At 46.4% G+C, this 13,988-nt stretch overlaps 1 protein-coding gene across 3 annotated transcripts in view; it reads left to right on the top strand.

The window, feature by feature from the left end:
• The window catches only part of NTN4 (netrin 4), a 37,973-nt gene extending 25,932 nt beyond the window's left edge, over positions 1-12,041 (top strand). For 2 of the 3 annotated variants that reach the window (XM_031600435.2, XM_090140067.1), the window contains exons 6-10: positions 3,177-3,396; positions 4,043-4,158; positions 5,067-5,135; positions 7,414-7,584; positions 10,511-12,041. In XM_031600435.2, coding sequence (XP_031456295.2) covers positions 3,177-3,396; positions 4,043-4,158; positions 5,067-5,135; positions 7,414-7,584; positions 10,511-10,647 — 713 coding nt within the window. In that variant the 3' untranslated portion in view covers positions 10,648-12,041. The remainder of the gene's footprint in view (positions 1-3,176; positions 3,397-4,042; positions 4,159-5,066; positions 5,136-7,413; positions 7,585-10,510) is intronic. The other variant, XM_031600436.2, reaches the window with a different exon arrangement.
• Positions 12,042-13,988: the final 1,947 nt, after the last annotated feature.

Genomic DNA, 13,988 nt, shown 5'->3' with positions numbered 1-13,988 from the left:
ACTCACTCTCTGCAAAGAGAAGCAGCCACAGCTGAATTGGCTTTTGTACAGACCTGGTCTCTTTACAAAAGCAGAACTGACCACAGATCTTCATTACTTGTGTAAATAATTATTTCACTGCTGTAGTATGTACACAAGTTTGGTTTTTAGACAGTGGATATAATTGCTTTTTAAGGTCTCTACATATTTGTGTACAGATCCTTTCCCTTGGTAATTCTTGCCAGAACTTATGCAAAGAATTTTTGTTTTAGAGTCTTGTAAAAAACACATTTAAATCCTGCACTTAAACCTCCTGCACTTTTTTCAGTATTTACAAACTTCAGAGTATAATGTACTCAATCATTCCAGGGAGACAACTTTCCCTGGCAAAGACTGCTTCCATGAAAATGCAGGGAATATCTAATGCTGTCCCTGCAGAGACTGTGGTACTGTGAACACAGAAACCATTTCTCTCTGGGCTTTGAAACCCTTCTTCTCCCTAGGACTCTTCATGGTTTCCCTATTGGGTTCCCTCTGGCTGATTTGGGGTTGCCCATGAGGGTCACACTGCAGCCCAACAACCAACACACCCGTGTGCTGTCCATGAACCTCTCACCCCTCAGAGCTGCCCTGGCCAGGCTGTAGGGTAGGGATGGTTTTTTCTCCCATCACAGCATTTTCCAGACCCCGCAGCAGGTTAGGGCTATTTGTTGTAGCTCCAGCTGAACAGTGAATGGTTAATGACTGTTAAATTAAATTATATAAGACTGATTACAGCCCTCGGCTGGAACATTTCCAAGGACCGTGCCATGGTTTGCAATAACGAGGGACAAGGGGGATGCCCAGTTATTCTTTCAGAAAGGCCACATCATTGCCTGCTTGCTTCTGGCTAACAGCACTGTTATTGCTCAACTGTGGAGCAGCAATGAAAATTTAAAAATACCAAAGTCAAAGTAAATAAAAGAGTTGTTAAGCCATAATCTTTAAGGATTCTTCAAAGAATCGTGTAGGCAAAGAGTGTATATGATATTTGCCTAGGAGTGAATGTGCATCAGATAGAAGACATTCTGCCATTTAAAAGAGCAATCTGATGACTTGCCCCCTGTCATACCTATCTGTCCTTTTCTTTACTTCCCCCATGAAGCTTCAGCAACAGTATGATTGCAGATAATAAATCAGCTTTTATAATTGGCAAGTTTATTTTTGCTTTGAAACTGTAGGTTTTTTAGGGTAAATATTTGTCATATCCAAAGGTTAGATGACAGCTCCAGAAACCACACCAGTGCCAACAGCTGGGGGGCAAAACACAGCCCACTGGTCTCACTGCCTTTCAGTCCTTGTTGGGGTATGGAGACAGGCAGTTGTTCCTCCACACAGGGCACAGAAGTCTCATACCAGATGTAACCATGTGGGGAGAAGTGCCATTTTTGATGAAGAAAATGCAAAATTAGAGCCCAGGGATGAAGTAATTTCAGTGTACATAGGATGTGCCCAAAGCTATTTTGTGTGATGCTGCTACCATACCAAATAGGTACTGCTGCAGATAAGCTTCTACACTTCTTTAATAGTTCAAAGTGCTGTGTCAGTGTATGTCAAGAGCTTTATCTTCTAAGCTGAACAGATAAGACAGTTCAGGGAACTGCTCAATGAGTGCATTTGAAGCAACATGGGGTTGATGTATGCAGATTGGCCAATTGGTCTCCCTGGGCTTTCAATACTGAATGAGCTGGGTTGGCTGCCATGTTAATGATACTGCTTGTGAATGGAAGGGAGAATAAACAGATGGAGTTGTGGCAGGTTTTCTCCTAGTCCCAGCCCTTATTAGCGGGGTGGCCATGGTGTGTTAGCTCTGCGCTGTCCCCAAACCTCACACTGAGACCTGTGCCTTATGCTTGCACTTCCAGTCAGCATCATCTTGGCCCTCTGCCCCAGGACTCAGGATCCAAAAACTGAAACTTACCGTCAGTCAATGGAGAGTGGGTGGCTGTCTGGCAGTGTTTCAGGAGCAGCCAGGAAGGACGGGGGCTGCACAGCCATGTGGAAATGGCCCATTCTTACAACACCTCTCTGTGGCTCCAGTTAAAGCATACAGCCAGCTATGTTCTCATTTTTCATTGCCTGCTCCCCTGTAAGCTCACTGCTGTGTTTTCTATATCAACTTTTGTAAATTTAATGTTTTTTCTCACCATGAGTGTTGCTACCACCATTAAATTTTTCATTAGGGAAATAAAAAAAAAGGTAAGAAAGCATTGACTAATGTGTATAAAGCAGCAGCCCTAATAGGACCAGGAGTGAAACTCAGCTGAAACCCAACCAAGATAGGACTGAGTCTCTCTCTGAGCACGGAGAGTGTCAAGTGCTTGCTATTTCCCCTGGAGGGGCTGAGGAATGCCATGAATACTCTCTGCATCTAGGAGGAAAATAGAGCATTTGGATACATTTCTCAGGTGTAAAACACTTCACAGGCTTCAGGAGAAAGGTATGCAGCTCTCACTGAGTGCCGTTGAAAACTATGCTATTAAAGGTACCAGCGTTCACTGCCTGCAGCTAGTTATGCCGTTTGTGGAGAGGCTTTCTAATCTTTTAATTTTATATAATTATATTTGTTTGGGGATGGAAAGGGTGGGGAAAATTTGGGGATTACTTTAGCAAAGATTTTGGATTCGCAGTCTTCTCTAAGTTGACTGCCAATATTAACTCATCCTTTAATGTTTTGAAACTGCGCTCCAGATATGTCAAAGCCCTGAAACCACAAGCACGTCACCAGAACAAAATGAAACGTAGGTGCACAGCAGTAAGTATTTTGAGAGAAAGTGAGGTTCTGTAACACATAATGGCTCTTCTATTGCCTTCGTAGTTGCAAAGTAAAAATACTTGCATTAGCAAATGGTAAAACATTTCCCTCCAAATAAAATTTTCTCAGGAAATTCAGTTTTTTTTGTAAATTGAGATTTAGGCAGCAGTATTTCAGGGAGGATTTCTATTTTTTTCATCATTCAGATCACCAGAGTGGAGCGATTCACATAGCCCGGTGATGCCTGGCAGTGTTACTCGCTTTCACATTTTGAAACGATGGCTTTAAAAGATGTGCTTTTTGCACTCCTTTGATTAAATGGCCATCAGGAGCAGGGCGTTTAACTTCCCATTGGCTAGTGAGTCATTGTTGCTGTATGACTAACCCCGTGGTGTCCCCACAGCCTGCTCCTGCCACCCGCTGGGATCGGCCACACTCCCCCTGGGCCCCCGCACCTTCTGTGATCCCAGCACCGGTGACTGCCCCTGCAAGCCTGGTGTGGCAGGGCCACGCTGTGACCGCTGCCTGCCTGGATATTGGGGCTTTGGTGCTGGCGGCTGCCGCCCCTGCGACTGTGCCCGGAGCTGCCACCCTCTCACTGGCGATTGCCACAGCAGCAGCAGGTGAGTGGGGGCTCCAGCTGCCCCCCAGACCTCGGGGCAGGTACTGCTCCTGCCTGGTTTATGTGCCATCTGACAGCACCTGTTCAGCCAAATAATCAGTGCTGTCAAGGATTGGGGGAGGAGGGGACATTGATTATGTGACTCCTTTGGGTGCTGGACACACTGGCATGGTGGCACTGCTGGCACTTGGTGCTGGCGTGAACAGAGCAGGCGTTTTCCACGCCCTCCACAGTTTTTTCCTCTCCATGAGCAAAGTAAGATCCTCAGGGAGACCTGAGCACCCAGAAACCAGAGCTAAACGTTGCTGCTGTTACAACTCAGTTTGCATTGACTGCAATCAGTCAAGCTCTGATTTCTAGAGGCAACACGTGAATGACACCCCCGTGTCTGGATCTCATAGGATGCTTTTTTGCCATAGGGATAACATTTTTAGCAGAGAAATCCCTATTGCACATTTTAAACCAAAAATGGATTCACGACCCACTCTGGCAACCCTCAACCAGCTCATTTTCCAAAGTCATCCCTTTCAGCTTTGTATGTTTAACAGTGAGACGTGTGGCAGAGCTGCTCTCCAAGGATGGGCTGTGAGTTATGAGTGCTTTCTGCCAGCAGCAGGAGGATGGCTGACCCTCTTCCTTTCCCTCAGCAGTGCGGATGCGAGCTGGCAGCAGGAAGTGCTGCCCTTCGAGCCAGCACTCAACGAGAGCAAGCCTGCCTGGGGCTGGGAGGATGAGCAGGGCTTCTCAGCTCTGCGGCACTCCGGTAGGACCACAGCCCCACGTGCTTCCCACCACATCCCTCCCACTGAGATGTCCTACACCAGCATGCAGCATCCTACTTTGGCATCAGCTGCACTGAGGGTGCAGTGAGAACTTGCCTGGTACTCCAGCTGCAGGTCCAACTGGGGAATTCCTTCTCCCCAGCCCTGCTAGGTTGGACAAGTCACTGCTGGAGCTGCTGTGCTGCGGTGAAGCAGCCTGGCCCCACGGCACTGCACGGGCTGGTGACAGCCACGTCCCCCCTCAAAACCACTGCACACAAGCAGGCCAGGTGTAATTTCCTGCATTTGCAGAAAGCAGCACGATAAAAATCTTGAGGATAGGATAATTGAGTTAATTGAGGGGAAAGCTCCATCATTTGTCTGTGCAACTTAATCTGAAACGTAAATAAGTATAACATGTTATTCTTTGTTCTAAGATCATGGAAGTCATTAATCTGCCTTAACCTCGGCAGTGTTTCCTTCTAAAATTGTGTCTGGGACATTACAGTATGGAAAATACCACAGGAAAAGACATGCATGTTATTTGCATCCTGAGGCCACATAATGAAGCCTTTGTTTTCCTTCTCTTCAAATTGTAAACAAGGAATAATTGCCCTCAGACTAAGGCTGTGTTCAGCCCAGATCTGATAACAGGGCATGTTGAGGGGGTTGTGGACCACATAAAAACCCCTAGCAGATCCCAGTGATGCAGCCAAATCCCTCCTGTAGCATGGAGGCTGGGGCCATGAGGCAGCAGCCACCTCCAGCATGCCCTTTTCTCCCCAGCCAGGGCCACGTAACTCTCCTGGATGGTAGCAGACACTTCTGCCCTCCCAAACCTGAGGGTCTCTGCTAAGATCCCCACTGGGAAGCACAATCCACATCCATTTGCTTTGTTTTCTTCCCACAGGTAAATGCGAGTGTAAAGAGCAAGTTTTGGGCAACTCCAAGGTCTTCTGTGGGATGAAGTATACCTATGGTGAGTTGTGGTAGGTGAAGGAGGTGTACAGGGAGGTTCTACAGGAGTATAGTGCTGAGCAACCTTTTCTCTGCAGCTTGCCAGAGGGGAGCAGCACTCTGGAAGCAAACTTTAGCATTCAGACACTGATGATGAAGGCCCAAAGTCTCTGTATCCCCATACATTTCAGCATGCTTGCAGCAATGGAATGTGCTAGCACTGCAAACTCTTGGGCTACTTAGTAGTCTAGGGACAGATCTTTGCCTCTCCAAAAGCAGGTAGATATTTTGGTGCCTTGCCACACTAGGTGAAGCATCTTGTTCCTCTTGTTTCTGAAGTGCACTTGTGCTGAAATCATGGGAATGCAAGAGCTGTAAGTGCCTTGAGAGGCTCTCTGGATCTAAGACAGAGTAGAAGGCACTGATACTGAAAACAAGTCACTGAATAGTCACTGAAAAGTCACTCTTATAGACTAGCTGCCTCACAAACGGTGTAGAAATCACCAAATATGAATTACACTCAGTGGAAAGAGGGACAGTGCTAACCACCAAAGACATTATATGGAAAAAAACGGCACTGCCAGCCACGGGAGCTTTGCCCTGTTAGTAAAGTGAGCTGTTACAGTGGGATGATGTATATCACCCATGTGGGCGTAGCACATTGGATTTCAGTGAATAAGAAGAGATATCTTGTTTCCCAAGACCTCTCCGGTCTATTTTAGCAAAGCACCTCCTTTGTACTGCTGTAGAGCAAGGACTGCTTTGTGCAGCACTCCCTCCCATCATAGCTTTCCAAAGGTTTCTTGCACCTGTTTCATCTTGCACTAAAGCTGAAAATGAGCAGGGAGATAATCCATACTGCGGTGTTCTGCAGGGCAGCCCACAAAGGGAAGTTCAAGGGGCCGCCAGTTGTTGAAATACAGCCCTGGCTTAGTGATGTCAGAAAAAATCTGATTTTGCTTTGCTTTGCTTTCTGGCTGCGATAGTCACTGAGTTTAATCTTGCAGAAGATAAGAAATACTAATTTTTTAAAAAGCACAAAAAAGCCAAGTTCATAAATCTTATCTAAAGTGCACTCAGGATTGCTGCCCTTTCATCATTCAACACGCAAGATGTCAGCTCAGCTGGAGAAAGATGAATTATGGGGCCCATCATGAGTGCTGTAGAAGGAAAGGTTTCCCTGTGCTTCATAATCACAGAATCAAAGAATCACAGAATGGCCCGGGTTGGAAGAGACCTCAAGGACCCCCTGTCACAGGCAGGGCCACCAACCTCCCCATTTCATACTAGACCAGGCTGCCCAGGACCCCATCCAACCTCACCTTGAACACCTTCAGGGACAAGGCTTTCACAGCCTCTCTGGGCAGCCTGTTCCAGCACCTCACCACTCACATAGTAAAGAACTTCCCTCTGACATCCAACCTAAATCTTCCCTCCTTCAACTTAAAACCATTTCCCCTTGTCCTGTAGTTATCAACCCTTTCAAAGAGTTGATTTCCCTCCTGTCCCTTTAGGTACTGAAAGGCTGCAATGAGGTCACCCCACAGCCTTCTTTTCTCCAGGCTGAACAAGCTCAGCTCCCTCAGCCTGTCTTCGTAGGGGAGGTGCTCCAGCCTTGTGATCATCTTTGTGGCTCTCCTCTGGACCTTCATAACATGTGGTGCTGAGTAAAGCACCACTGTGGACATCAGCATGGTCTGGAGGTGACTGGTGTGTGGGACCTGGGCCCTGACACTTTGCTGTGTCAGGGCTGCCAACAGATAAATGGTGTCCCACTTCTAACTCCATTCTACACAGGAAATTAGGTGTTTGGGGTGTGCCTGTGGGTAGCTGTGAACTCAAGATTGCCTCAGTCCCCACCAACATCTCAGTCTTTGCCACTCTGTTTTGATGTGCGAGTTCTGCAAAGAGGGAGGACCAGGCCAGGATGGGGACAGCACTACCAGCTGCCAAGCCCTGCAAAACCTCAATGCTCATCCCTAAAACCAGGGCTTTCCTCTTGATTTTCAAAAGTGCTTAAGAAGCAGAAGTCTTTGCCGAGCTCTGGGGGAAAATGTGGCCTTTGCAAGTTTTGAAGCTGAGGTCATGGGACCTTCCTGCTGCCTGTGTGGCAAGCCAAGGGCTGTGGCCAGACCAGCTGGTGGTGTCCTTGCCCACTAGTATGGGGACCCAGCTGTTCCCCCTACAGCTGTGCAAGAAGCATTGGGCTAACTCCAGTGTAATGAAATCATTGCTCTCACTGTTTCACCCAGACTTTAAATAGTTTATATATTCCTGGTTTTTAATTCATGTCTTCCCAGTGATAAAGACAAAGATCTTGTCAGCTCATGATAAGGGCTCCCATGCAGAAGTCAATGTGAAGATCAAGAAAGTCTTGAAGTCTACAAAGCTGAAGATTCTGCGGGGTAAGAGAACGCTCTACCCTGAGTCATGGACTAACAGAGGCTGCACCTGTCCAATCCTCAATCCTGGTAGGTTTGACTCCCTGGGAAATAAATCTCCTCCATATTCCCACAGACTTCATCCTCACCTTTCCATCCCCTTATGCCGTTAGTTTAAGCTACAGCCTAATATTGATTAAATTATTGGCATCTATCTCATTTGGGTTCTAGCATCAAACTCTGTCCAATTTGAATTTTGCAGCAAAAAATATGCTTCATTCTGTAGACTTTTAAATGTACAATTGCTCTTCATGAAGCATAGTAACAGCACTACATTTTTATTAGAATAGGTGTATTCCCACAAGATTTAGATGCATACTGCGCCATGAATATGTGACGTATCTTTTCAAAATTAATGCTAATTTGAATCCATAAAAGTGCATTAAATCTAATCTTAGGCATGATATTGTACTGAAGATAGAATCTAATCACAAGGGAAGATGCAACTTGCAAAGTAACATTAATTGACATCAACTTTCAGAAGAGCCTCTCTTATGCTGTGTGAGGCTTTGGCTTCACAGGTTTTCCTCATCTTTCATTGAAATGAAATGTAATCAGTGGTGGGTAAACAGTGCATGCAGTATCCAGTAGGAACAGGGAAATGCATACTCCAGGTTTTCTTTAACAGAGTAAAACTGAGATCCAATTGACACACCCTTCTTTACAACTCCAAGATAAACCAAGAGTTACCAACTAATTTGGATAAAAGATTTTCTTTCTGTAAGGTGCATACTTCACCTGGAAATCCCTGATTGAAGCACTGACTTCAGTGCTGAGATTTATTCTATATGTGTATTTTTGGGAGCTTCCTTCAGGGTGAAGGGGCTCTCTAGGCTGGGTCATGCAGGAAGGTTGTTCATTTATGAGGTATTTGCAGTCTTCTTTCATGTCCACCGAAGCGACTGCGTTTGGCTTTGAAGGCAGCCTGCTCTGATAGTACAGCTGCAGTCAGGAGGTCTCCTCAGGTACAAGGGTCAGATGGATCAGCAGCACTAAGCAAGACTTCACTGTTGGAGCACAGCAAGACTTTGGATAGTGGTAAAACACCATAAATCCGTAGTGAAATAGATACTGCTATTTTAATTTTCTATATGCAAAGCAAATGCACACAACAAAGCTCAGATATGGCTGCCTTAACACAAACCTGGAGGAAAGCTACAGAAACTGTCAGAGACCAACTGCACAGAGCAGCTCCACACCTGACACCCAACCCTGTGCCACCATAAGCTTCAGGGGAGCTTCCCTGGTTTCCCCAGCAGAGAATAGAGCAGTGAACACATAGCCCATTAAGGTCACAGCCACTTGGATGTCAGCAGAGCAGTGGAAGTGCAGTTGTTGGAATCCCATCAGTATAAATTCATTTCAGTTTTCATATTCAAAAGCATCTTTGAAGCTTGGGGAATCTCTTGGTCCTGGGGGGAAGCTTGAAAACATCAACTGAGCGCACCTTAAAGAATGAATCACTTCAAAGGAGAAAAAAAACAATCCCAAATACTTTTTTAAATCTCATTTTTAGCTAACGCATTCATTTCTGGATAGTTGGCAACACCATAAGAGCGAAGTTAGCCCTCTCTCAGAGTAAGAGCTTATAACCTCCAGATGAATAAACCACCAACAGCAGGATAGAAAGCCAAGCTGACATGAAATAATTTCTTGACATTAGCCGTAATGGAAGTCACATCTCTTAAAAACATAGAGGAGATGAAAGATAAAAGTAGAAGAAAGCGAAACATATTTTTACTCTGTTTCACAGTGCTGAAGTGACACCAAATGGAGGGTAAGCTCTTAAATGTTCTGGCAAAATATAGAACCTCTGCACATCTAACAGATCTCCACAGGCTGCTTCCAGATGATAAATGTGCCAAGGGTCCCATGAGGGAATAGGCTGGCCTTTGGGGAATGCAGAGGGAGATTGTGATGTCTTGGCCATCTGCAGGAAGCAGTAGCCCTTCCTAACTTCCTAGTTCCTCACACATGCACAAGAGGAGCTCTCCTTGCTAGCAGTGCGGACAAAACTCAGCCTCCAGTCTGGCTTGTGGCATCTCTGTTGTGTATTTTATCTTTTCAGTTCTGTAAAGTCAGACTGAAAATCTGGAAGGATGAATGTTCCTCTAGAAAGAGAATCAGCAGCCAAAGCAATAATAGTTTTCCCTCTGAAAATGTGGGTCACATTTTTCTCTTAAGAGATTTAGGAGCCCTTAAGAAGTGATGTTTACAGCAGCAGGATTGACACATTCAAAATGAAGGTCTTGCAAAGGTTGCTCCTGCCACGCAAATTTCCTGTGTTTACTTGGCAGAAAAGAGGATGTGTGTGCCCAGAAGCTCAGATGAAGCAGATAACAAATTGTATTGAATTAAAGAAAAACACTCTTAACCTTTAACTAGGGGACACTGTCCCCTTGCCACCGCCTCCCTTTATTCTGAGCAGTGAAACAAAAACCCAAGAAAACATGAGCAGAATGCCTGCTGCACCCAGTAGAGGGGCTGGGAGTGTGGCTCTGCGATCCCTGTGAGTTATGCCCCAGAGTCAGGAGCAGCTTTCCACCCTAGTGCTGCAGGTGAGGAGGGCTCTGAGGTGCTCATCCTTCTGGCACAGCAAGAGAGAGGCTGGAGCCCACAGGACTGTGGGGGCTTTGTGTCCCCAGGGATGAGCACAGGCCAGAGTGAGCTCTGGGCAGCACAATGTCCCAGAGCAGCTGCCCTCGCACTGTGCTGATCTCTGCCTGAGCCTTGGCTTCTGCATGTCAGAAAGGTAGAAGGCAGTTCAGGCACCCTGAGCCAAAATCTCAACTGCTTCTGTGATAATCCTGGTAGTATTGTGCCTGGCTATCCTCATATTCTTCTCCTTCATATGCATGTTCCAAAGCACTACTACATTAATTGCACTCAGGTGGTGTCAATAGCCCTTCCCCCAAACACAGTGCTGCGCAGACCTGACCACTTTGCTGGTTTGCAGGCTTGGAGTACCTGGTGGCAGGACACGAGGATGTCCGGACGGGCAGGCTCATCGTTAACATGAAAAGCTTTGTCCACCAGTGGAAGTCAGCTCTTGGGAGAAAGGTCCTGGAGATTTTAAAAAGAGACTGCAACTAGATACATGTGGCCAACAAGGGCATTTCTTCATGCACAGAATGCAAGAGTCTTCACAGAGGGAAGGCCTCAAGGATGAAAACTGGAACATAAGAAAATAGCGCCAAAGCGTGTAGCAAGGCATTGTGATTTGTAGGCGCTGACTGATTTAACCCTTCCTGGCCAATGCCCATTCACTCATCTGTAGCTTCCTTGCAAGGCACTCCCTGAGCCCAGGTTTTGTTGCATTGAGGGGAAGAGAAGAAAGGGTGGCCCTTGGTTTGGCCCCAGATGAGAGGTGATGAGCCACTGTCAGTGCCATCAGGATGGATCTGGGGTCACTTCCAGGGGTTCCAAGAAGATGCTGCAGAGCAGCAGGAACACGTGGCTGAGAGTTGGGTGCTGCTGCCTTTCAACTCACCATGCTGTTGAAGGTTTTGGGGCTCAGCTTCCTGCCTGTGTTCTCGAGGCTGGACCTTTGGGTGATGTGAGTTCCTCTGCCCTCATGCACATGTGGTGGCTGCTGGTTCTCTGCTGCAGAGAAGATCTGGCTCCGTGGGGCGCAGTTTCTCTGAGCTTTTGTCCTTGAAGTGTTAAAATATGAACCCAGCCTCCTGTAAATATTTCATTGTATAAAGCACTTTACTACCTGCCACTTCACGGTGTGGAAGGCCAGACTGTGTTTGAGAAAGAAAAGGTTGAAGGTGGCACATGGAAAACTTTCCTGAAACAGAAGCACTCCTGAAGACGCACGGCATAAAGGGAAGGGCCAGCCTGGCATGGCCACTCGGAGCATCCCGGGGTGCAGTCTGAGGGATAGAAAGCATTTGCACTGAAGTCCCAGCTTCAGACCAGCACTTGGGCTCCATGGGCAGGACTTGGCAGTCAGTACAAAAAGAAGAGACTTTGGAATGAAAATGCAATTGCCAGCGTAGGAAACTGCCCACAGGAGGAGTGGATCTGAAGAATGGAAAGGACTGCCATTCACATATCCCTACCCAGTGATTCACGATGGGCCTGGAGTTTATTTTATTTTTATGTTAGTATTTAAAAATGAATGCTCAATTCGTTTTCTTCTGTGATATTGTTTGCAATATATATGGCCACTACACTTCCACATTAACACCATATGGAATATAGCACAGTTTACTGCAGTTTTCAGCACTAAAGTATATATTTTCTGTAAAGCGTCTTTGAAGCACATTGCATAGTGTATTTTGCTCATGAGTATGAGAGGAAAGAAAAGGCAGACATGCAACATCATAAGAACCACAAGTCTACCAATATGCTTTACATATGTATTTTTCTTTCAAAGTCCTGTGGACTCAAAAAAAAAAAAAAAAAAAAAAAAAAAAAGATACTATTTTGGTAATTTGTTTTTATATCTCATGTATGTAATAAATATATTATGATTTCAACATTCCCACAATGTGGTCTTCATGCCTGCTCTGAAGAGCGTGCTAAGGGTGAGGAAAAGCTGCTGTAGGGAGGTAACATTCACCATATGAGAAAAGGCCAAACCACGGGGATGGCTCACAGAAATCCAGCTTCATTTGTTTGGGGGGTCTTAATCATAGGCTCTTCTCAAACAAAGGGGAGTTGCTCTTCTTGAAGCTGGCCAGATCTTTGCATCCATACAAACCTGGTGGCTGAGCTGCAGAGCGGTAACAGATAAGCAGCAAGTCAGGGACAACTGAAATCAGGCTCAGTGCCTACATGAAAACTGTCAAGGAAAATAAAAGCTGTGGAAAGTGAACACTGTGGCAAAAGATGTACAAGAGCACCACAAAGTGAAATCAGGCATCAGAACAGATGAGCGAGAAGGCAAAGGCTTCTTCAGAAATGGGGCTGCTGGAGACCTTGACTTGTGGATGTAGACTCTGAAGCTGGCTGAGCCAGGCTGTAGTCACAGCCCCACGGTGTGAAGTTTGGCATGCAATCTGACATCATACATTCCTTGCTCCCACCTTGAGTGTAAGCAGCACTGATAAAGAGAAGAGCTGCTGATGCAGGCAGAGCTGGTAGCTTCCCAGAGCAGAGCAGGGAGAGCAGAGCAGGGAGAGCTGAGAAGGGGAGCATCCAGCCTTACCACCACATTTAAAGGTTTTCAGCCTCTTCTTCCTCTGAACTCAAATCCCATCTTGAGGGTTATTAGGGCCAGGCATAAAGTAAACAATCTGCCATCACTGATGCCTGTGGAACAAAGCAGGATGAGTCACTCAGATTTGCCCATTGGTTTTCACTAGCCTGAAGCTTGATGCCTGGAGGAGGCTTACAACTTGGAGGAGGTGAGATCACCTCTAGCCCAAGTCCTGGCAGGCTTTAGAACCACTGTCCCCTCCTGCCACTGGCAGGGCCACACAGGCTCCAGGCTGGGCTGGTAACACGTATGCAGAGCCCGTCCCCACTAGCTGTCACTCACTGCAGTGTGCTCCTCTGACCTTGGTGGAAAGTTCCAGGCATGTTTAATATAGATGTGCCGACAGGCTGAGACTTTTGGGAAGCAACCATGCTGCTGAATGTGCCTGGACATCTGGTACTACAAGGCTGCAGGAATGGAAAGTCAGGCTGGTACAGGTAAACAAAACAGCTCTGGAACAAATAGCTGCAGTACCATTGTTGTTGTTTTCTTAAACCTTTATTTTTATATTTTAAATATTTTATATTTATTGTATCGACTTCAGCATCCACAGCATAGAGAATGAATATCTCAAAAACGTCTGGTGGCTGCTGCCCCAGCATCCAGAGGAGCAGTCTCTGATACAGCAGGAGGAGACCAGCTGTCCTTGATCCTTCTGGGCTCATGTGTTGATTTTTTGATGACAGTGTTTCCAAAGCGTGCCCCTGCCCAGGGGTCACTACTCTTTTCCCACAAATTCATCATGGAAACATTATGAGTGCCTCTGCTTTTTGCTGCAAAGGGATGGCAGTGAGGCCTCAGCCAGCTCACAGGCTGGGAAATACACTATGTGTGGACAACTTCTTGGCTTTTTGAAAGCGTTAGCATGGTTGAGAGGCTGAAACCCCGTTGATTCACTTTGCCATGCCCAAGTCCTGTTCCCTGTGACATGAACTGTAGTTCAGGTCATCCCCAGGCTCTGTCTGGACACATTTTGAAAAGTATACAGACATACAAGAAGCTCCCCAGGCTGCTGAGGTCTGTTTGGGGATAAAGGTGTGGGTACAGTGCATGCTGTGCATACCCCCAGAACACCTCACTGCTGCATTTCCCAGATGTTTTCTCTGCTCACGTCTCTGAGCTCCCCAGCCTGAGCAGGCTGCTTACACTGCCAGCATTTCTTCCTTTGGTTCTTTGCTCTGTTCTTTCAGTGCTGTGCACAGACTTCATACGCACTTACTGATCA

The sequence above is a fragment of the Phasianus colchicus genome, chromosome 1 (assembly GCF_987193195.1).
Source record: "Phasianus colchicus chromosome 1, bPhaCol1.hap1.1, whole genome shotgun sequence".
NCBI classification, from domain to species: domain Eukaryota; kingdom Metazoa; phylum Chordata; class Aves; order Galliformes; family Phasianidae; genus Phasianus; species Phasianus colchicus.
Note: the sequence above shows the minus strand (reverse complement) of the source record. Positions and strands in the feature narration are given on the sequence as shown.